General features: G+C 42.3%; 1 protein-coding gene across 4 annotated transcripts in view; it reads right to left on the minus strand.

Moving 5' to 3' along the window:
• Pi4ka (phosphatidylinositol 4-kinase alpha) overlaps positions 1-24,009 on the minus strand; it is a 116,409-nt gene that overhangs the window by 91,973 nt on the left and 427 nt on the right. For 3 of the 4 annotated variants that reach the window (XM_034515467.2, XM_076942539.1, XM_076942541.1), the window contains exons 2-5: positions 12,292-12,408; positions 9,598-9,691; positions 5,746-5,834; positions 1,139-1,211 (exon numbers count right to left, since the gene is read on the minus strand). In XM_034515467.2, the coding sequence (XP_034371358.2) occupies positions 1,139-1,211; positions 5,746-5,834; positions 9,598-9,691; positions 12,292-12,408 (373 nt within the window). Of the gene's footprint in view, positions 1-1,138; positions 1,212-5,745; positions 5,835-9,597; positions 9,692-12,291; positions 12,409-16,203; positions 16,223-24,009 lie in introns of those variants that run through there. The other variant, XM_076942540.1, reaches the window with a different exon arrangement.

A 24,009-nucleotide genomic window follows, 5' to 3' on the forward strand; every position in this document is an offset into this window, starting at 1 on the left:
TATGGCATTACTGGTGTCTGCTCACAGTGGTAAAACCCTAAGACACCAGTAATGCCATATTAAAAATGTCATTAGTTATCCCTTGATAATATGGCATTACTAGTGTCTTAGGGTTTTACCACTGTGAGCAGACACCATGACCAAAGCAACCTTATAAAGGACAACATTTCATTGGGACTGGCTTACAGGTTCAGAGGTTCAGTCCATTATCATCAAGGCAGGGAACATGGCAGCATCCAGGAAGGCATGGTGTAGGAGGAGTTGAGGGTTCTACATCTTGTACTGAAGGCAAACAGGAAAAGACTGGCTTCTAGGCAGCTAGGATGATGGTCTTAAAGCCCATGTCCACAGTGACACGTCTACTGCAACAAGGCCACAGCTACTCTAACAAGATGACACCTCCTAATAGTGCCCCTCCCTAGGCCAAGTATATTCAAACCACCACAACCAGTAAAGTCAGATTGTGTCTCCACCACATTTGCTTTCCTTAGGAGGTCTTGATTATTCACGGAACATCCCAAACAGTAATATACTTGAGTCCTGTTTAGGTACTGTGACCACCACAGATTATTACATTCATTGTCCTATTTACACTATAGCAAAGTGACCTATAAAAGTCAACTAAACTACCCTCCTATTATACCTGACAAAACTGAGGCTCACTGGTCAAAGATACCTGGTAATTGTAAGCAGAACTGTGCTCATAACCCCATGTGGCCTCTCAGTATACCAGCACACAACAAACATAACACAACAGAAAAGTTTCTACCCATTAGGTATACAGGAAGTAGAAAAAAATAAAACAAAGAGACAAAACAATAGATAAAGAGAGGGAAAGGAGAAACAACAAACAAACAAACAAACTAGTCTTGAAGACCAACCAGATAACTCAATCCAATGAGCTGAGTTAGATTTCTGGATTCCACGGTAGAAGAGAGAACAGACTATTGAAAGTTAGCTGTCCTTTAACCACCCATATGCAGTATGTGCACGCGTACGCGCGTGCGCACACACACACACACACGCACACACACACATGCACACACACGCACACACACACACACACACACACACAAATAATAATAGATAAAATTTTAAAAATTGAAAATAAAATCATCTTCAAGATTTATAATCATACCTTTTTCTTGAATCTCCAAAGCCTGGCACATTCCCAAAAGGACATTTAAAACCTGCAAAAGTGCTTCTAAAATCTGTAACCATCAAGAACACAAAACAAACTTGTTACCAAAACTGGGTATTACAAAGTTCTGTCAAAATTTGAAGGAGCTTTAGAAATCATCTTGACTGAACTGTCCATGCTCCCACAATAGCTAACATAGGAACAGAAAGCTTCTGTCTCTGAGCGTGCTGTCTTCCCGGGACTTGTATCTGCTGGCTTGGTTGTTTTCCCTTATTTTCTCTAATAGGTGACAGATAGGTCCTAACCAAAGGGCTTAGTTCTTTTCAGTTTTACTCTGTAGAATCATAATCTTCATGAAACTATGTCATTTACTTACCACTGTACAACGGAATTTTTTACATCTTACTTGGAAGTGTGGGACTCAGAACACACATAGGAATATTCCAGGGGTGCAGGAACTCACACAAAATAACCCTACATTCATCAGAGTCTAGACTTCTTTATATGAGCCATTCTTTATTTTTATAAACACTTCAGATTCTTGCTGAGAACTTGGTTTATCTCACCTGAGGAAGTAGTCTCTTCTCCTTCAGCAGATGTTCTCCCACTTCTTCCCCTCAACTATTGCCTTTTCTGACTTTAACTGAGGAAATTAATCCTTCATTATCTGCTAAACCAGCAATGAAGAAGATTGTCCCAGACAAGACAATGCCGATGTTCCTCGGGCCTACCTCTAGATCTATAACCAGACTAAAGGCCTAACAGGCTCCTAGAAGGTAGAGAGACAACGTGTAGCTGATGAGAAGGTGCACGGGCTACACTACTAAAGAGGTCAATGCATTTGATGATTCATTCAAGCACAAGTCTAGGAGATGTTAAGTCTCAGGTAGCCCAGCAGGCAGTCCAAACACCGAGAAATGAGCATAACTGAACTATAGGAGGGTTTCTGGGGGTTATATTAAAATCAGCATTTTTTAAAGAAACTTATGTAATTGGTTTTCATCTGCCAAAAGGAGTCATTTCCTTTATCTCTGGCAGAGGGACCTATGGTTACCTGTGGTGCCTGTCAGCAATCAAAGCCCACGCTGGCCTCCAAGCTCCCTCAATATCACAAGTACCTGTTATTCATTTCAAAGTCCATGCTAGCATCTTCCTCACCTCCTCTACTAGCCTAAGTTCCCTACAGCTCAAGGGTCCCTCCCCTGCCCCACCACACAGCATACCACCTGCCCCAGGTACTCATCCTCTGAGAACCTGCTATTCTCATGATGCTTTCTCCATTCTCTCACAGACAGCCTTGGATGAACACACTATTCTCTCACTCCCTCTCTCTCTTGCCATGCTCTATTCTCTATCTCTCCCTTCTCTAATAAGGAATATGTACGACAATGGATTTTCAGTGTGTGGAATAATGGGGGAAGGAACATAAAACTGGATCAGACTGAGTTTATTAATATGGGCTCTCTGAGTGGAGAGTCTAGGTTTAATATGGAAGTTTCACAGTTTAAAAAAAAATAGCTAAAAGTTTGTTTGAATGGTTGGCTCAAGCATTTGTCAAGATGGCCTACTGAAAAGGAGTTGGAGGTGCCTGATATCCCTTGGCTTAGTGTTCATGAAGAAAGTTGAAGGCTCAGGGGAATTGCAATGCTACAGTAGGTTCACTGTGTAAATCCTAATCCTCCACAATGGGAAGGCCCAGAAGACACACCTTCACTAGTCCTGTAAGATGCAAAATGGTGAGAGGCACTGAATCACTAAAGACAAGATGATTGTACTTAGTTTAACAGGTATGTAATGCAATAGGGAAGAAACACCATAACCACAGCAACTCTTATAAGAGAAAACATTAAATTGGGGCTGGCTTACAGCTTTAGAAACTCAGTTCATTAATATCAAGGCAGCAGGCATGGCAGACCTAGTCCTGCACAAGTAGTTGAGAGTTACATCCTGATCCATAGGCAGAGAGAGAAGGGAACTAGGCCAGGCTTTTAGAAACCTTAAATCTCACTCCTAGTGACACACTTCTTCCAACAAGGGCACATTTCTTAATCCTTAAATAGTGCAACTCTTAATTACTAAGCATTCAAATATGAGTCTATGGTGCCATTCCAATTCAAATCACCAAATCACCACAGACTCTGTCTGTAAGGCCTAAATTGTAATGGTCAGCATAGGCAAGTGACATGACTCATATGGACCTTTGGTACTGAGTGTTTCTATGATGAAATAGATAAGAAGCCTGCTGTAATTTTTTGTTTGTTTTGTTTTTGAGACAGAGTTTCTCTGTGTAGCACTGGCTGCCTAAACTCACTCTGTAGACTAGGCTGGTCTCCAACTCTGACATCCACCTGCCTCTGCCTCCCAAGTACTGGGATTAAAGGTGTGGGTCACCACTGTCCTGCTCCCATTTTGTTTTTTGAAGACAGTTTTCCCTGGAATCTGGCACTCACTGACTAGACAAGGCTGATGTCCTGACTAAGCTGTCTCTAAACCCATTTTACTTCTTAAGGTATTTATTTTTTTATTCACTACTGTGTATGTGCATGGGTATTTTTTTATGTGTGTATATGATGGTGTGTGTGAGTGTGGGCACATGTGCACCATGACACATGGGCAGAGGTCAGAGCTTGGCTTTCGGGAGTCAGTTCTCTCCTTCTACCATGGGACCCTGTAATCAGACTCTCGGGTCGTCAGGCTTCTATGGAAAGTGCTTTTACCTATTCAGACATTTCTCCAACCCTTCTGATTTTTGTTTTGTGTCAGGGAAGTGTGGACGCACGTGGTCATGTTAGTGTTTGTGCAAGTCTGTGCAGGTGCACACATGTATGTAAGTGTGTGAAGGTCTGAAGTCAACTGTTTTCTTTTCTTGTTCTCCATCTTATTTTTTCAAACAGTCTTTTACTGAACCTGGAACTCAGCAACTCTCCAAGGATGGCTGGCAAGTGATACCCAGGGAGCCTCCTCTCTGCCTCCTCAGTGACAAGAGTGCCCACACATGAAGGCACATCACACCCAAACACACAAGAAGAAATGAAACCATCATCTTCCATGAGCATCTTCAATCAAGACCCTCGAGGAGGAAAGTGAGCACCTCTGCCTTTCTCTGTGTACCTCTGGGCACACATGTGGGCGCTTACATGTGGAGGCCTGACGGTGACACTGAGAATCATCCTCCATTGTTCCCTACCTTCCTTTTTTTTTTTTTTTTTTTTTTTTTTTTTTAAGATTGTGCTTTTTTGTGTGGCCTTGGCTGTCCTGGAATGAGCTCTGTAGACCAGGCTGGCCTCACACACAGCATGCTGAATTAGGTAAGACTCAGAGATCCTGAAAAATATCCTAAAGTATCACAGTTGAAAAGTACTGCTATTGACAGGTGGTGGTGGCGCACGCCTTTAATCCCAGCACTTGGGAGGCAGAGGCAGGCGGATTTCTGAGTTCCAGGCCAGCCTGGTCTACAGAGTGAGTTTCAGGACAGCCAGAGCTACACAGAGAAACCCTGTCTAGAAAAACAAACAAACAAAAAAAGTACTGCTATTAATAGCATCAAGTAAAGGAGTTGGGGAGATGGTAGCAAAGAAAGCAGTAAGATCAGAGTGTAGCAGGTACTTATTCTGATACACTGAATTCGCAGTGGAGCTCGGTGGTTAGGCAGTAGAAGAAGAAGTGGAGCTGGGAGAGAAAGAGAGGGAGGGGAGGGGAGAAAAAGAGGAAGGGGAGGAGGACGCTATCAGCCATGGAGAACCACAGTTGGGTCGAAAGCTGTCTGTCCTGGGTAGCAACTTCTATCAAAAGGTTAGATATTGGGTAACAACTCTAATTGTGTGGGCATCTTGTTGATTGAGCATTTCTAAATATAGGAATCCTTTATATAATATATATATATATATATATATATATATATATATATATATATATAATCCTTTATATATATTTAGATAATCATTAAGCTTTAAGAGTCTCATTTCTACCAGGTACTGTGAGGATGGCAGATATTGTCTGGGGTTCAGGCGAGCTTTGCGGATACAGCATGGGGGATTGGCAGAGCCATCTCATGGGTGCCAGGGCCTGTACATCTAGCTAGTCGGAGCTCTGGTCAGAGCCAAGGAACAGCAGGTACATGGTGGCTGCCTGGGAACAAGCCGGACCGGGTGCTGCTTTTTAAATATCACCCCTACACAGGAGTTGAAATTGACAGCACCCATGTAAGAGCTGGGGATACGGTGAACACTACCTGCAACAGCAGCTTTAGGGTGTGTAGACAGGTGAATCACTGCCACTTGATAACTAGCTAGACTAGCTCAAATAGTGGCTGAGGAAGTACAGGTCTTGAATTAAGTTCCCAGCATCAGAATTAATAAATACATACATACATACATACATACTTGCATACATACGGGATCTTTATGCAAAAGAGTGAAAAGCTCAAGAGGAAAGCACCCAATGTCCTCTTCTGGCTTCTGCATGTGTGTACATGTGTGTGTAACAATACATGTACATGCACATATACTATATAAAATCAACACAATCCAATCAAACATCACAGCCCTTTTCATCATTATGGGGTTCTTTCAATTAACATCCACCCACAAGTACCAGATGCTTACCTCGTCCCTAAGTGAGGGGTCCCTGCAAGCCACATCAGACAGCAAGGTCACCAGGCAGAAGCTGAAACTCTCTGCAACTGGGAGATTACCTGGAAGACATGAGGTATGGATGAGATGAGAACAAACTAAGAACAGAAATACTGGCTGCCTGATTCCGCACACCCCTTTTCTCACACAGCCTAAGGACCAGCTTACCCGAGCCAAGAAAGCACATGTGGTAGCTCACACTCGTAATCCCAACACTGAGGCAGCATAGACAGGCAGATCAGAAGTTCATAGTTAAGTTATTGTCACCCACACAGGGAATGTGAGGGCTGGCTGGACCCCAGACCCAAATGAAGAACACACAGCAAAAAAAAAAACAAAAAAAAACAAAAAACAAAAAAACAAAAAAACAAAAAAACAAAAAAAAGCTAAAAGAAGGCAAGAGCTTAGTTTATCGAGATTCAGATCTATCCATTTTTCATAGACTCTTGCATTAATTTTCAGTTTTTTAAATTGCACTTCCTGTGCGTGTGGTGTGCCTGTGTGTGTGTGTCATACGACACATAGGCATGTGTGTAGAAGTCAGAGGACAACTTCTCTTTGGTCAGTATAGTCAGTTCTTTCCTTCCTTCATGTGAGTCCCAGGGATTGAACTCATGGTAACTGAATCTGACCTTGAACTCTTGCATTTTGTGGTATGTGTGAGGATGCATGTGCCAGAGCATGCCTTTGGAGGTTAGCAGATACTCTCGGGTGTGGGTCTTTACCTTCCACCTTGTTTAAGGTCTTGTTCTTTTGTGTCAAGCTGTACTTTCCAGCTGAGCTGGCCTGTAAGTTTCCACAGGATTCTCTTGTCTCCAGCTCCTTGCTGTAGGAATGCTGAGATTTCTGTGGCCTGACTGACCAAATCCAGCTTTTACATTGGTTCTATGGTCTGAACTCTGGGCATCAGGATTGTACAGCCACCTCCCTGACCCAACCTTGAACGTGTGATCTTCTTGCCTGTACCACCCTAAATTCTACTGGGATTACAAGTTTGGCAATGGGATTACTGGTAACAGATTATTTGGTAATGGATTATTAGTTCTCTGCCTAGTTCATGTGGTGCTCGAGATAAATTTCAGGGCCTCAAGAATACTGGAAGCAAGCATTCTAACAAATGAGCTATATCTGCAACCCAAGAGATAAATCTAAACCGAGTGTAAGCAATGGCACATGAATGTTAACCACCAAACACATACTCATATCACTTTTAGCAGAATGAAGCATTCACAAGCACATATTCATATTGTGCTAGAGGTTGACCCAGAGTCTCAGAGCTGGAACTACACACTTGACTACGAAAGCACATACCCTCAGCACGCCCATAAAATTTTAAGTCCTTTTCAAACTAAGCCTAACAGCAGGGAAATTCTTCAAAGCAAACAGGCTAGAAGGAGTACCTCAGCTAGAACACCAAGAACTATGCATATGTAGCCTTTCTGTCAGGTGTACCTTCAAATGTTACAACTCCCACCATGGTTTCAAGCATGCTTATCATGTGCTATCATGAATAATTTAAGCAATCTTATACTGAGTCAAAGACACACAAATACCCACTTTCTCATGGATATATTCTCAGATTATGGGAGTACACAGTATATGGAAGATTATTAGAATTCTACTAGAATTTTTAAATGCCACCCAGGTATCTCTGAAACCTGTGTGTGCATCAGATTAATTTTGGAGGTATACTACAATTTAGATTGCACCCTTTGGGAGCCACTACTCTAGATTTTAGCAGCATGAGTTATACCAGAAAAAAAAAAAAAAAGAAAAAAAAGAAAAAGAAAAAAAGAGGAAGGCAGCAGCTCGAGGACCTGAGTTTGATCCCTAGTAACCCCATGAAAAGCCAGCATGGCAGCACACATAATTCCAGTGCAATTGCGCAGAGACAACAAACAGAAGAATCCCTGAGGTTTGCCAGCCAGCCAAGTCTTCTTGTTGACTTTCAAGATGGTTAGAGCCATCTTATCAATATACAGGCAAACATACACACAGACAGACACAGACAGACACACATAGACATACACACACAGACACCCTCCCACTTCCTATACCCCCCCAACATATCTTCCCCACTCCACATTATCCCCCAACTCCCCCCCACACACACACTCAGTGGTGAAACATATAATTAGCATGCATGAGGCTCTGGGTTCAGTCTCCAGTTCACACACAAGTCCTATAAATTTATATATTTCTAACAATATTTCAAACGTCAAAATTTTCATTCTAACATGAATCTGTATATATAAAAGTGATCTTTAAAAGTTTTATTTATTATTCCTAAATTACATGTATATGATGGCTGTTAGGCCTCAAAAGAAACTGGGCCTAGAGAGATGACTCAGCAGTTAAGACTGCATCCTGCTTTTGTAGAGGACCCAAGATTGAGTCCAAGCACTGACCAAGCTCCAGGAGCTCTTGTGACTCTGAGGGAACTGCACTCTCAATAGATTCTGAGACTGTACTTTTCAAACTAGGTAACAGTTACAGATACAAACTTCTATTTAATATGTTCCTTTGAGCTGTGGAAACATTCATCATTTGAAGTTTTAGGCATGGTGGGTAACTTAAAGGGCTAAAAATCTACAATCAGGATGTTTATGACAACAGTAAAATGTCTTTGTCAGAGTGAGCCCTTTAAGGAGTTAGGCCAGCATTCCTACTGCGGGGGAAAAAAAACAAAAAAAAAAAACAAAGCAATGTCTTCCTTACCAACCCATCAGGATACACTCAAAGGTTTTATATAAAGCACCACAGAGCTAAATTCCAAAGAAACTTCAGTTTTATGGGAATCCAAAAATGCTGGAGTGCTCCAAGCTGACCGGGAGCTTCAGGGCATCAGGACACACACATGGCACACAGTGGACCTATGACTATCTCATAAAGAAGAAAGACAGACAGAAAGGAAGGAAGAAATAAAGGGAGGGAGAAGGGAGAGGGAGGGAGGGAGGACAAGGAAAAAGAAAAAGTACATGAAGGAGGGCAGCTGAGAGAATATGGGACAAGGCTGTGACTTTCTCTTTGACACCTCCAGCCCTCAAAAATCCAAAATAAATACCAGTTTAAAAGAATGTGCCCATGCACTGTGTTGGTACATATCTTTAATTCCAGCACATGGGAGGCAGACGCAGGCAGATCTCTGAGTTTGAGACCAGCCTGGTCTACAGAGATAGTTCCAAGACAGCCAGAACTACACAGAGAAACCCTGTCTCAAAAAAAAACACAGACAGACAGACAGACAGACAGACAGATGAATAAAAATTTTTTTAAATGCATATGAATTTATTCCATTTCTTTTCTTTTCCTTTTTGTTTTTGTTTTTTTTTGTTTTGTTTTGCTTGTTTGTTTGGGTTTTTTCATTTGAGACTAGAGTTATGGTTGTATCCCAAGTCCATTTCACCCTTCTGTAACAGCCACATAGTAACATGGAGAGCAGACCTTTCTCTAGAAGTGAATCTATTAGCTCTGGGGCAAAATGGTTGGTTTGGGGATGGACAGATGCAGATGGCCCAACTGTAGCCAGTGACACATGAAAATGGAAGTTTCTGAAGGTCTCAAAAGTATTTGCTTATTCTCAGAAGAACTGATGGAAAGCTGCAAACTGTGCATCCTTCTCCCTTTACCCATGGGTCCTAAACACAGTAAGTAAAGTCAGCTACATTGCTATTGGCAATTAAGTTGTTTTACATCTGCTGAGACCAGCCAAAAGCTGTCTAATTTCGAAGTTTGTTTGTTTCTTTTCCTCTCTTTTTAAAAATTTTTTAATTAATTAATTAATTAATTAATTTGGCATTCAAGATAAATGTCACACAAAATTACCTCTGCCTTTCCGAGCTGTGCTTTCTTCTACCCAATACACTTTTGGAAGACCCCTGAGAAGTCGTAGAAGATAAGGAACAATACAATCTTTGTGCTAAAAAACAAACAAACAAACAATTATATTTAGTAAGTGACTAACCAGTGTTTCACATAGATTAAGCAAGCCATATCTAATAGTCTCATATTTCCCAGGAATAATGTAAAGCGCCCAGCCATTCACATGCATCAGAGTCCAAAAGATATCCGCAGTCTCTGCCCTGTGGTGTGTAATGTGCAGCCTAGTGGGCCTCTCTGAGGGACAGGCCCAAGTAACGGCCTCTCTAGAAGGTACTTGCAAACGAGTACTTAAGTCTGTCAATGACAGGGGTATGGATTTCCCAAAACTACGTATCCTAAGACAAGATTCTTGGGACCAAAGGGTCACTCGCAGCCACAAGCTTCTGGACTTGTCATTTCCTTTCTTCTTACCCTGTATCCTCTTCCTCTACTGCAGTTAAATTGTGTGCTTTGTGTTCCCTCTTAGTTCTTGAAGCTGAGCATCAGACTTTAATGGCTAATAGCACCCAATGAAAGAAACAGCTTTCCTCCTAAATCTTTTATTTATTTTATTTTATTTTTTGAGACAGAGTGTCACTATGTAGCCCTGGATAGCCTGGAATGCTATAGACCAGGCTGAGCTTCAACTAAGAGAGTGAGATTTCCTCTGCCTCCCAAGTGCTAGGATTACAGGTGTGAACTACCACCCTAGCTCGGCACCAAGCTTTCAAGCATCTACAATCTGATACCCAATGAACTAGAGACAGTGATTATTCTAAACTTGGTCTAAATGCAGATTTATAAGCAAAAAGGAAAAAATGTGAAATGATTAAAGGTAGTGGCTAGCACATCTGTCTAGGATCATAGGCACACACTGCAAAGGGCTGCACTGCACTGCCCCTGCAGAGGAGCCAGCGCTCTTCCCCACATAATGCAGTGACCTTAGTAGTACACAGGAGTAAACCACCTCCACTACTCGTGGCACAACTGTTGCTATGATAGCTCAGGCGAGACATGAAGGTGGCCAGTGCATCCTGGACAGAGTCAAGCAACACAAACTAGAGTGAACCAAGATAAGAGACATGGTCCCTTGGCCTTCTCAGGGTCTAATGAAGCATCCTGGGGTCCATCTGTATCCATGAGTCCAAAGATGGAACTGGCAGTACAAGTAAACTGTCATGTGCTGTCTGACCCCAGACCCCTCGTCACTCCTTATGTAGAACCCAAATTGCAAGAAACGTAATCTGTACTTTTTTCTTTCTTGCTATCTTAAAAAAGTCAAATATATGTTTGGGATTTATAATTAACTCTGTCAAGCAATGCATATGTCAAAGATATTTTATGGGCAAATCAAAACTAAAATGGCTAAGGGTACAACTGAGTGGTACAGGCCTGCCTGGCATGTGCAAGGCCCAGAGTACAGGGACAAACGCTGCTAAAAGAATCACACATTCAGTCAAAATACAAAACAGGGTGGGTGGACATGCCTGAAATCCCAGCAGTGGAGAAATAAAGGCAGGAGAACCTTACCGTGTTCAGCCTGGTCTATACAGCTAGTTCTGGACAAATCTTTACTAACAAACTAAGGCAGGAATACACAACAAGATTGTTTCATAAAACAAAATAAATAATAATAAAAATGCTTATTGGAATATAATTTCTAGGAAGTGCAGGGTAATGGTTTTTGATGAATAGTCCAATATATAACATTATTTTCCTAACAGAACAATTACACTTAGAATTCAAAATTAGTATCTACAAATGATAAACAACATATAAGTGAATTAGAATTGATATCTAATGATCAAGAATTTGCTTCAGCCGGGAAGTGGTAGGCGCACGCCTTTAATCCCAGCACTTGGGAGGCAGAGGCAGGCGGATTTCTGAGTTCGAGGCCAGCCTGGTCTACAGAGCGAGTTCCAGGACAGCCAGGGCTACACAGAGAAACCCTGTCTCAAAAAAACAAAAACAAAAACAAAACAAAACAAAAAAAAACAAAACAAAAACAAAACAAAAAAAGAATTTGCTTCAATTACTGTTGACAATTATAAAAAAAAAAAAAAAAGAAACAATAGTATACCATGTTCCATTGGAGTAATCCCTATCAAAATGTTAGTAACATGTACTCGAATGTTCTTTCTATTCAGTTTTGATAAAGATGGTTTTATGTGACAGATAAACTATGTGTCTAGTGAACATTTTACCTGCTATAGAAAGCAAGTCTACTTTGTAAAATATGCAATTAGGTCTCAAGGATTTTATCTTAGTAATACCCCTAAATTTTAAAATAGTTAAAAAGAACTTTATTATTTATTTTAAAGAATTAATAAGTTGGCTGGGCATGGTGACATGAGCCTTTAACCTAGGAGATAGAGGCAGGCAGATCCCTGTGAGTTTGAGGCAGCCTGGGCTACACAGTTACTATCAGGACCACCAGGCTATGTAGAGAGATCCTTCCTCTAAACAAACAATTCGGTTTCCTCAGATTAATGTCGCTGCTCTGTTACCCCATCCCGCACATCCCCTCAGCACTTTGGTTAGGTTGGGACGCACCCTCCTAGTACTGTTAAGGACTAGGTAAACATATGCAATATGAATGTGAATTCTCATTACTCCCCCGTTTACACTATAGAAATTATAAACTTAGTAAAGGCTTACCTGGAGATCAGACTCTATGAGAAAAATGCCCAATGCAATCACTGCATCTCTTCGTCTTTCATCTAGTTGGAAGATTCCATGAAAATCTACTGGGCACATGCAAAGCAGCTTCTGAACCTAGAAAATAAGATGTAAGACAAACACAAGGGACTGAAGAGATAGTTCAGCACTTAAAAGCACATGCTGCTCTTCAAGAGAACCTGAGTTTGCCCATAATTCTGGCTCCAGGGAATCCAACTCCTTTGGCTTTTGTAGGCACCTCACATACATACAGATGCTTAAAAATAATAAAAATAAGTCTTTAACAAAACAAAACAAAGGGTGGAGAAGTAGCTCAGTGGTGAAGAGCACTTACTGCTCTTGCAGAGGACCTGGGTTAGGTTTCCCAGTACCTACATGGTGGCTCAGAGCTAACAGTAACTCCACAGAGCTTGTCTGACCACCTCAGGTTCCTGCATGCTCATGGTGCACATACATACACTCAGGCGCATACACATACAGTAACAATTAGACTAACAAACAGTCAAATATATGGCTTCCCAAAACAGAAAGCCACATTCAGAAGAAACATACCCTGTAGAAGTCCAGGAAGCCAGCAAATTACTATTTCATTTCTCTTAAAAGAACACAGAATGGTATACTGACAATTCTGGAGTTTTGGTTTCTTTGAAAAACACAGAAATATTATGGGAATGCATTTTTGTTTTGTTCCCAGGTGTGGGGACACGGGACTGCTACAGACTGACTATGATTTGCCTCAAGCTCTAGCAGAGGTGTGATTTTGCCAGCTGCAGATAGTTTTTGCAATTGTGTGACATTTGGAAATCTGGGGACTTTTCAGATATATAAATAAATGTTAGAGCCCTGAGAGGCAGGGAAAATGGCTCATCAGTTAAGAGCACATACTGGTCTTGCAGGACCTATGCTCTTTCCCAGAACCCATATTAGGTGATCCACAACTGCCTGTAACTCCAGCTCCGGGGGGGATCTCACACCTCTGGCCTATATAAGCTCTGACATTCATGTACACATACCACATACCCATACACATGATTAAAAAGAGACTTATCTCTTATCCTAGAGAAACGAGATATTATCAGAGATCTCAGTTAAATGACATACAAAATAGAAGAAATTTAATTCTTCCTATTGAAAATAAGAGAGTGGCTGGGCACTGATGAACACATCTCAGTACTTTCAGCACATGGGAAATGAAGGCAGGTCTTCTGAGGCCAGTCTGGCAACAAAGGAGATGAAAAAAAGAAAGAAGGAAAGAAAGAAAGAAAGAAAGAAAAAGAGAGGAGGGAGGGGAGGGAGAGGGGTAAAAGTAAAGAAAGGGGCAGGAGAAGGGGAAGAGAAAGAAACAAAGATACCTCATCTTTAGCACTTACTTTAGAAAATCTACAACTTGTTGTGTGCAGCCAACCTTTAATCTCAGGACTCCAGAGGCAGAGGCAGGAGGAACTTTTTGGGTTGGAAGCCAGCCTGGCCTACAAAGTAAGCTCTAGGAAAGCCACAACTACATATAGAGAGACCCTATCTCCAAATTAATGAAGGAATGAATGAGTGAGTGAAATATGCAGCTGTATGTAATTCCTCTTTTCTTTGAAATGCACACAAATGTTAAGAGGACTGGACAGGTCTTTCTCAGGGAGCCATCTCTTCTTAGCATCTCAGTTTCTGTGTAAAGGTAAGAAACATCCACAGCATTCAAAGTACAGAATAAAGATAGGAGGACTCTGTTTATTGCTCCAGACAAAGCCAACTAGGTAACACAGACAGTCATCCCCCATTACCAGGCAAGTCCTCTTACTTAAGGAACACATACATACCACAGGTTACACCTACATGACCACATACAGTGTGAGATTTCTTTGTCTTTGCAATCTCTTAGCACCGTACCTGTGATACAGCTCACATTCTAGTTTAATGCTTATTCAATTAAGAGGAAGGGCTGTGGTTGTAGTTCAGTAGTCAAGCACTTGCCTAGCAGGCATCGTCTTAGGTTCAATCCCTATCATGAGGGGAAAAGGGAATTTTCTGTCTCCATTACCTTTATAGGTGTTCTTGATTTGGAAGACCCTACTTTTAATCATATTTCCCCTCAAAGGTATGAGTATTCAGAAATGGCACTGAATGCTGGGTCTACGATTTTAGAATGTAAAGGGAAGACACCAAAAAGAACAAATAACTGGGCGGTGGTGGCGCACGCCTTTAATCCCAGCACTTGGGAGGCAGAGGCAGGCGGATTTGTGAGTTTGAGGACAGCCTGGTCTACAGAGTGAGTTCCAGGACAGCCAGGGCTACACAGAGAAACCCTGTCTTGAAAAACAAAAACAAAACAACAACAACAACAAAACAAAGCCAAGGCAGGACTCCTTTAAATTCATGGTAAGCAGAGGCTACACTGTGAGACCTTGTCTCTAATTAAACAATGGGGGGTTGAGAGATAACTTACTCAGTATTGTGCCTGATAGACAAGCATACAGACCTGATTCTTGTCCCACTTCCCATCTGACCCGAGGAGCATTGGGGTAACAGAAATGGCTCTGCATGAGTTCTAAGCATTCAGGTGGGTTCCTCATGCTTACACAGCAATCATGAACCACTGAGCTTAACCCACAAGTAGACTTCCCATCCTTGCCCCTCCCCTGTTTAAGAAAAAAAAAAAAAATCATGTGGGGCTAGGGAGATGGCTCAGAAGTTAAGAGCACTTGCTGTTCTTCCAAGGGACCTGGGTTCAAGTCTCAGCCTGCCTGTGGCAGCTTACAGTTCTCTACAACTCCATTCCAAGGGGGTCCTTTTCTGGCTTCTGTGAGCACCAAGTATGTATGTGGTGCAGCGATATACATACAGGCATATACATAAAGTAACTAAACTTTTTTATTACATTTAGTGTGTGTATGTGTGTGTGTGCGCGCATGCATACAGGTACTCTTGGGCCAAGTTGTATATGTGAAAGTTAGAGGACAGCACATAAGAGTTAGTTCTCTTCTTTTACTACATGTGTCCTCCCTAGGACAATGGCCAGGATCCAATTCAGGTAATGAGCCTTGGTGCAAGCACCTTTACCTGCTGGGCCATCTCATTGACTGGCTTTGCTTTTCTCTTTTTTTAAAGAAGTAATTTTTGTACTACTAAATTTTGCTCTTTTACACTTGCATACACACACACCATATGTTGTGGTCCCTCTAACCTACCCTACCCCTCACCTTCTCCTTATTTACTAGCCTTTGGTTTTGTCTAGTGTCTACTGTCAAAAAGTTTAATTAGGGCTGTCCGTGTGATCCTGAGTTTAAAGCTAATCATCAGAGCCTCTGGGCCACCAGTGGCTATTCAGCTAGATAGTATGCTGCACCTTCTCCCGGAGCGTGCTGTCAATAGATCAGTCGGGCCTACTATGGTAAGTACTACTCCATGAGCCCGGTTCCTCCTTAACTGACTTCTGTGGACCAAGGGCCATTATACAGAACTGCTGTGAGTTCGTAGTAATCCTGACTCTGCATACACTAGAAGCAGAGGATATCTAATGGACAGCTGTTCAGCTGAAATGACAGAGCATCAAACTACCCCCTAAATATCTATGTTTACACTCACAGACAAAGGCTCCAATCAGCCTCAAAGAAACCTCTTCCTTCAGTCAGAGGTAAACGCAAAGATCAACGACTGTGCAAGATACTGAGAAAAAAGTCTGCCAAGAGCTAGGTCTTAAATAAGACATTTACACCATCACTCCAGAAGGAGGAGAAAGGGAGGCACACAGGCACACACCCATACATAAACATGCACACAAGCACACACACTCAGCTTGCATTTACCACTAACCCCTCTCCCAAGTTCACCGTTTGCTTTTGTACTTATTATTAGTGTGTGTGTTTATGTTGTGACTACATAGACACATGTGCAGTGTACCTGTGGACACTGCCCAGAGGGCAACTTTGTAGAGTGAGTTCTCCTTCTTCCACCTGTATGTGGGTTCCAGGGCATCGGCAACAAGTGACTTCACTTGCTGAGCCACCTCTTGACTTCTATTTAGTACATTTGAAACCTGTCCAATGACAAGTGTCTGAAATTACTGAGTGCAAAACCAGGCAAGCTGCATTATACACATATATGAAACTGTCAAAGGACAAACTTAATTGTTTACAGAACTTTTTGGGGAAAAAAAAAAAACGAAGGAAGAGGTTGCAATCCAAGCACCTATCTATAATCTCAGCAGTAGAGAGGCTGAGGCTTAGGGGACAGAAAGAGTAAGGCTAGTCTATGTTACGTATCTAAGACCTTGTCTTAAAAATAAAGAGAGACTAGAGGGATGGTTCAGTGGTTAATAGCACTTGTTGCTCTTGCAGAAGACCCAAGTTCAGTTCCCAGCCACCATAGCTATCTGTGACTCCACACAACACACCACCCATAACCATCTGTGACTCCACACAACACACCACCCATAACCATCTGTGACTTCACACAACACACCACCCATAACCATCTGTGACTCCACACATAGCACAACTATGTACATGTAGGCAAAACACTCATATAAATAAATAAATAAATAAATAAATAAATGTTTATTTAAATAAAATGTTTCTAAAAATAAAGGAAAAGGAAAACAAACAAAAAACAGGCCAAGCATGGTGGCGGATGTCTTTAATCCTAGCACTGTAGGAAGCAGAGACAGATGGAGCTCTGTGAGTTTGAGGTCAGCATGGTCTACATGCATGAGGCCTTGTCTTCAAAAGGGGGGTTGGGGCTAGAAAGATATCTTAGCAGTTAAGGACTACATGCTGCTTTCCAGATGACCCAGCTTTAATTCCCAACACACGCATAGGTGGCTCACAGCAGCCTGTAACTCCAGTGCCAGGGTATCTGACACCCTGAGGCATCTTTACACTGTATTCACAAGCACTTCCAGATCCACTCCCCTACACATAATCTAAATAAACACTTGTGGCAATACTTTGACCTGATCCTTTACAGAAACACCAAAGCAAGGAGGAAGTCAGCAGCCCGCCCGCCCTCCCTCCCTCCCTCCCTCCCTCCCTCCCTCCCTCCCTCAAGACACGGAGCAGAAAAGCCCTGTGAGAAGGAGCCCTAACAAGCTGTGGTAAACTATGTAGGTCAAAAGAAAGCTACAACAGCAGCACTGCTTCCAGCGCAACCCTTGTTACTTGAAACTCTGGGAGAGTCCTTGCACAGACACAGATACTGTTCTCTGGGAACTAAAAGCTAAGCTTAAAGAACCAGTGGTATGAGTTTCGTTGCTAAACCTTTTTTTTAAAGACAAGGTCTCTAGTCTATACCAGTGGTTCTCAACCTGTAGGGTGAAACCCCTGAAATGGTGTCCAATAACCCTTTCACAGGAGTAGCCTAAGGCCATCAAAAAACAGGGATATTTGCATTACAATTCATAACAGTAACAAAATTATAGTTATGAAGTAGCAACAAAATAGTTGTATGCTTGGAGGTCACCACAACATGAGGAACTGTATTAAAGGGTCAGAGCTTTAGGAAGGTTGAGAACCACTGTTCTATGTATTCGTAGCTGTCCTGTAACTTACTATGTAGACCAGGCTGGCCTTTAACTCACAGAGATCTGCCTACTGGGATTAAAGGTGTGTACCACCACCCAGCTAAACCTGTTTGCTTTTTCAATTGTCAGGTGTACTGAGAGCTAATTTTTGTTTTTGTTTTTGTTTTTTTGTTTTTTACACTCTGTAGAACAGGCTGGCCTCGAACTCAGAAATCCGCCTGCCTCTGCCTCCCAAGTGCTGGAATTAAAGGCGTGCACCACCACTGCCTGGCTGAGCTAATATTTTTAAAGTGTCTTACACCATCATGACAGAGAAGGTAACTGTGACATGATGATATACATAGTCCAAGACAGAAATTTCATTCAAAATATTCTCTTGAGGCTTGTGAGATGGCTCAATGGGTAAAGGCACTTGCTGGCAATGTGCAGCTAAGTCCTCAAGACGTGCATGGTAGAAGGAAAGAACTGACCTTAGAACATTGTCCTTTGTCCTCTACATATATGCCATGAAAACACATATGTGTGCACAAATATATACATGACATATATAAATAAATGAATGTAATAAAATTGTTAATGTTCTTATGGTCATCTACAGGTAGATGTATTTTTTTCTGCAATTTAACATGCCTTTTCTACATTTCACACAGGCAGTATTATATGTGCTCTAACAGAGTCAAAAGCTAGAAACCATAATTTAAGTGCCTTCCTTCCCTGCGCTGGCTGATCTATAGATCACTTTGACATACAAACTAGAGTTATCTGAAAAGAGGGAACCTTAATTGAGAAGATGCCTCCACATGATCTGCTGTAAGGCATTTTCTCAGTGACTGATGGGAAGGACTCCGCCCATCATGGGTGGTGCCATCCCTGTGCTAGTGATTCTAGGGTCAATAAGAAAGCAGAAAGTTATTACATTTCATATTCACTGCTTTCTGAATGAATGATTTAAGTAATTAGAAAAAATATGAGCAGTCTCAGGGTATTCTCACAGCTTGGGATTAGGGTAGAGGAAATTAACATAACTATGGCATACAGAGGGACAAACATGAAGAAAGTATGTTATTAAGGTGCCTCGGGTGCCAGTCATGTCAGAGTTGCCTGCATTAACAAGAGCTAAGCTCACGTGGAAGCTCTAGTCTCAAGCACTGAGCCTTCACAGGTTAACTTGACCTGTACTCAGTCCCCTGGCACCTCTCTGAAAGAAAAGAGAGAGAGAAAAACCAGGGGCTGGAGAGATGACTACCTGGTAGAAAGCACTGCTGCTCTTGCAGAGAATTTCCAGGTACTGGTTTGATTCCCAGCACCTACATGGCAGCTCACAATCACCTGAAACTCTGGTTCCAAGGAGAACTGATGCCCTCTTCTGGCCTCTGAGGGCACCTGGCATGCACATAGTACACATACACACAGGCAAAATACCCATAAGTGTAAAAGCTAAAGAAAGAAAGAAAAGGAAGGGAAGGAAGAGAAGGAAGGAAAAAGAGAAAGAAAAAAAGAAAGAAAGGAAGGAAGACGGGGGTCGGTTTCTCAGCACTGATCTTCACATCTCCGTTTTTGCTGTCCTAGAAAAGCCCTCCAAGATCCTCTGAGATTTTCCCTCCTAGAATGGCTAAGGGCTTCTTATCAACTATTTTAAAGTAGATGGATGAAGTAAGCAGAATAAGTAGAACTAAACATCACAGCAATCCCTATCTTAATACAACCTCAAGACCTCAGATGAGGGCCAGGTACAGCAGAAGCAGAAGGACAAACTCCCCTAAGTTCAAGACCAGCCTAATCTACATAGCAAGGACTACATGCCTAATATACATGCATGCCAGGACTATATAGTGAGAAAAAATAAAACACACACAAACAAAAACAAAGCAAAATGATCCAAGATGATTCCAAGGACTCTGTAGGTCAGACAGCCACCTACAGAAGCGTACTTTACAAAGTGTCTAAGGGCCCTTCAAAGTGCCCTACAAACACACTGTTGTATTCACAGCTAAATTTATTTGTTATACTGAAAAACTGGAAGCAAGGAGAAAAGACACAAGTCCTACTGGGAAAATGCACTGACTGTATCCTACAGCTGCTGCCACTGTCGAGGCTATTTCCACTGTCCACACCATTCAGAAGTCTGCAATCCTCAGCAACACCTTAATACATTGTCACAAGTGACCATACAACAGTCGGCTGTTCATATTAAGGTCAGAAATCTCACACTGTTTCCATGCTAGTATCTGGCCCACCAAAAGAGCAAAAGCAAATGTTGGATGAACTATTATTTCTTCTTATTTAATCCATGCATCCTACTCTTGCTGATAAAAATCAATGTGAAGATTAGTAACTGAACTATTGCACAGGCTGCAGTCTCTATGGTCTCTCTGTTCTAAGGCTGATGAAGCTGTAGCTGTACTGCAAGCACACCCAGCAAAAGAGGCTGCCCAGGAAACTGGTGATCCAACTGTTTAAATTTAATAAGAGAGCACGAAAAGAAACTCATGCTTCAATGAAACTGGAGACACGAATCAGTGGTTAAAAGTACTGGCTGCTCTTCCAGAGGATGTGAGTTCAATTCCCAGCAGATACAGGGCAGCTTACAACCATCTGTATCTCCAGTTCCAGAGGATCTGAAGGCCTCTTGTGGCCTCCACATGTACCAGGTATGAATGTGGTACATAGACATACATGCAGGCAAACTTTCCATACATGTAATGGTTTTTATTTTATTTTACTTTTTGGTTTTTGTTTTGAAGACAGGGTTTCTCTGTGTAGTGCTGATTTTTCTGGTTAGTCACATAGTCATCATTTGCCTAGCAACTATCAAACAGATCTCCATAAAAAAAGAAGATATTTTGCATAAATCATATACCATACACAGAGATTTTAGGCACAACAAACCATGCTTATCAAACAGAGGTAACAGTTCAAATGCCAAAATTCACAAAATTCATGGGCCAAACTCACAAGCAAACCCTGCAAAGACAGTGGCCTTGGATCTGTTCTCTTTTTTGCACAAAGTGATTTCTAAGTACTTTCCAAAACAAGTGTTTTTAGGGAATCCAAGAAAGTATCAATTAACTTTATATTATACTGTGGTCTTGACAACCCAAGCAATTATGACGAAAAACAAAACTAACAAAGTTACAATTAAAGAATATCAAGGTCTTGGTTTGCACTGATTTGGTTAGTAGGAAACAAATCCAGGGCCTTGCTCATGATAAGCAAGTACTGTGCACCATGCACAAGCACACACTACCACTGACCTACATCCAGGTTCCCATAATGTTCCTTTAATGTTTTTCTTTACAATTATCTATCATGTACGTCTGTGTCTATCATCTTACTCACCTTGCCGTGTTTTTGTGACTGACCAATGAACAATAAACAACAAGCTGAGTTCAAAGTACACTCCTCAGTTGCTGAGTGAGAAAGAAAGCTACACTTGTCCACTTCAGGAGCTGCAGGGATGCCTTAGGTGTTAGAGGCATAGGCTGGTCTTCCAGAAGACCTGGGTTTGATTTTCCCACCCACACGGTGGCTCATAAACACCTATAACACTAGCTCCAGGGATTCTAATGCCTTCTTCTGGCCTCCATGGGCACACCATGCAAGTGGTGCACGAGCATATACACAGCCCAAACACTCATACATATAATATAAAATTAAAAACTTTAAGAATCATCCAGTTCAAACTGGCAAGATAACCAGTGGCCACTGTACAGGTACTTGCCACCAAGCCTGAAGACCTGAGTCCAGAACCCACATGGTGGATGGCAAACCAGCTCCCACAAATTCTGACTCATCCAATCCCCACTTCTCTAAATAAATGTAAACATGTTTGTTGCTGTTGTTTTTATGTGCATTAGTGTTTTGCTTATGTGTGGATCTGTGTATCATGTGCATGTAGTACCCAGGGAGAACAGAAGAGGGCATCAGATCCCTGGAACTGGGGTTACAGACAGTTGTGAGCCACCATGTGGGTGCTGAGTCTTGAACCTGGACTCTCTAGGAAAACAGCAAGAGCTCTTAACTGCTGAAATATTTCTCAGTGGTTTTTATTCATGTTTTTTTTATTGATCTTCCTAACACCCCTACCAAGTACTGTTCTGTGTTTTTGGTTTTTTTTTGCAGAGAGACTCAACATGTGGAACTGACCTGTCCTGCTGTACTTGTGGAATGGACACTCACCTTCAACCCCAGCACTTGGGAAGCAGAAGCAAGCAGGTGGAGCTCTGTGAGTTAAAGGCTACTGTGAGATCCTGTGTCCACCAAAAGGGGGGTGGGAAGTAGGAGTGTTTGCTCAGTTCATAAAGGCACGTGCAGTCAAGCCTGACAGCCTGAGTCCAATCTCTGGGACCCACATGGTGGGAGAAGAGAACTGATTTCTGCTCAGTTTGTCCTGTGACCTCCACATGCCCTTTATAGCACATAACAAACAAACAAACAAAGGTGAGGAATTGGACAGAGGCTCAGCTGTTAGGAGCACTGGCTGCTCTTCCAGAGGACTCAGGTTTGATTCCCTGCACCCATGTGGCAGTTCAGATGATTCCAGTTCCAAAGGATCCAACGATGCCCTCTTCTGACCTCTGATGGCACTGACACATATAGTGTACAGAACACTCATACACATTAAAAAAAAAAAAAGAAATTTCAAAATACAGGTAATAAGGGATATAAATTTAGATGGTCTTACCATTCAAACTCATATTCTTATACACACACACACACACACACACACACACACACCACACACCACACAGCTGCCTTTCCCTCTTGAATCAGGATCTTGATACATTGCCTAAGTTGTTCCACAATTCCCTACACCATCTTTTTTAAAATTTAAAAATGCTATTATTACTTATTTGTGCTCATATGTGCTCATGCATGTAGGTGCCCATGGACACCAGAAGAGGGCTTTCTGATGTCCTGAAACTGGAGTTAACTTCAAGCAGTCCTCAGCTGCCAGGCATGGGTACAGAGATACCCACTCTCTGAAAGAGCAGCAACTGCTCAGCCATCTCTGCAGACACTGGGCTGTTCCTGGGCAGTGTGGACCACAGGTGCATGCTACCACGTCCACTTTATATTCACTCTTTAGCCAGAAGTCAGGTTGGCATTAAATCGTCCAGAACCTGTTCACCTTGCAGGTAAGTGATAAAATCAAGTTTGAAAACTTGCAAGGTCAAAGACCAGGCCACTCTGCCTTTTAGCTTTACCCGTCAGTGGGCAGGTACACATGGCACCCAAGTTCTTGCCAGAAAGTTGAATGGACAGACAGTCCCTTCCCTTCGGTGCTGATGCACTGTGCTGCACCTCTTCACACATTCCTGGGAGAAAAGCAGCTCGGTATTATTGTTCATCTACGTTGTGCCTGGCCTTAATATGTGAACTCATCAAAGCCTCACGTGTTTTATAGATTAGCAAATAGGCTGTGAGCATGGAAGTTTCTTCCTCAAAACTACACGCAGAAATTGTAAAGGATCAAACTCAGCTCTGACTAAAATCTGTCTTCTTCCTATCACAACATCCTTTTGTTGTCGTTTGTTTTTTGTTTTGTTGTTGGTTTTTGTTTTTGTTCTACCCTGCACCGCCGATCCAGCTCATGTCCTATGCCGCTCCAAGCATACCTTTTTATCTTCCAAGATAAAGACTGGCCTGTCTTTCTCTTCTGAGGCAATCCTGAATTTAGTTCTCTGTCTCCTAACAGCCCACTGCCCGTTCCTGCCACTGCACCTTCTCTACTCACCATCTTTTGATCCAGTCTAACGGTACCATCTCTTAAATAATAATACTGTTTGCAGATCAGAAAGCACTCCCAGACACAGCGCTTTAGCTGTCCTTCTGCACAATCTGATGAGAAGGGCGAAAAGTGTGTAGGGGCGGGGTGTGGGGGGGTTATCCAAAGATACTTCTCCAAGGTCACTCAATGAAAAACGAAAACTCAGGACCAAAGGCCCAGATTGGATTATTGGTCCTTGGCTCATCTCGCCACGCCTCAGAGGCAGTCACCACGCGGCCACAACCCCCGCGCCTGAGATGTCACAGCTGTAGTCCGCCCGCCCACGGCTCACCGCCTTCCCACTTCCACCTGTACCAGGCCTCCCTGCGCCCTGTCGACTTCCTGACTCCTCTCTTCACCAGACCCGTCTCCCACCGACCTCCCGCCTCGCTGCCACCTCGATTCAGGAGCCCCTCTC

This window comes from Arvicanthis niloticus, chromosome 12 (assembly GCF_011762505.2).
Source record: "Arvicanthis niloticus isolate mArvNil1 chromosome 12, mArvNil1.pat.X, whole genome shotgun sequence".
In the NCBI taxonomy this organism is placed as follows: domain Eukaryota; kingdom Metazoa; phylum Chordata; class Mammalia; order Rodentia; family Muridae; genus Arvicanthis; species Arvicanthis niloticus.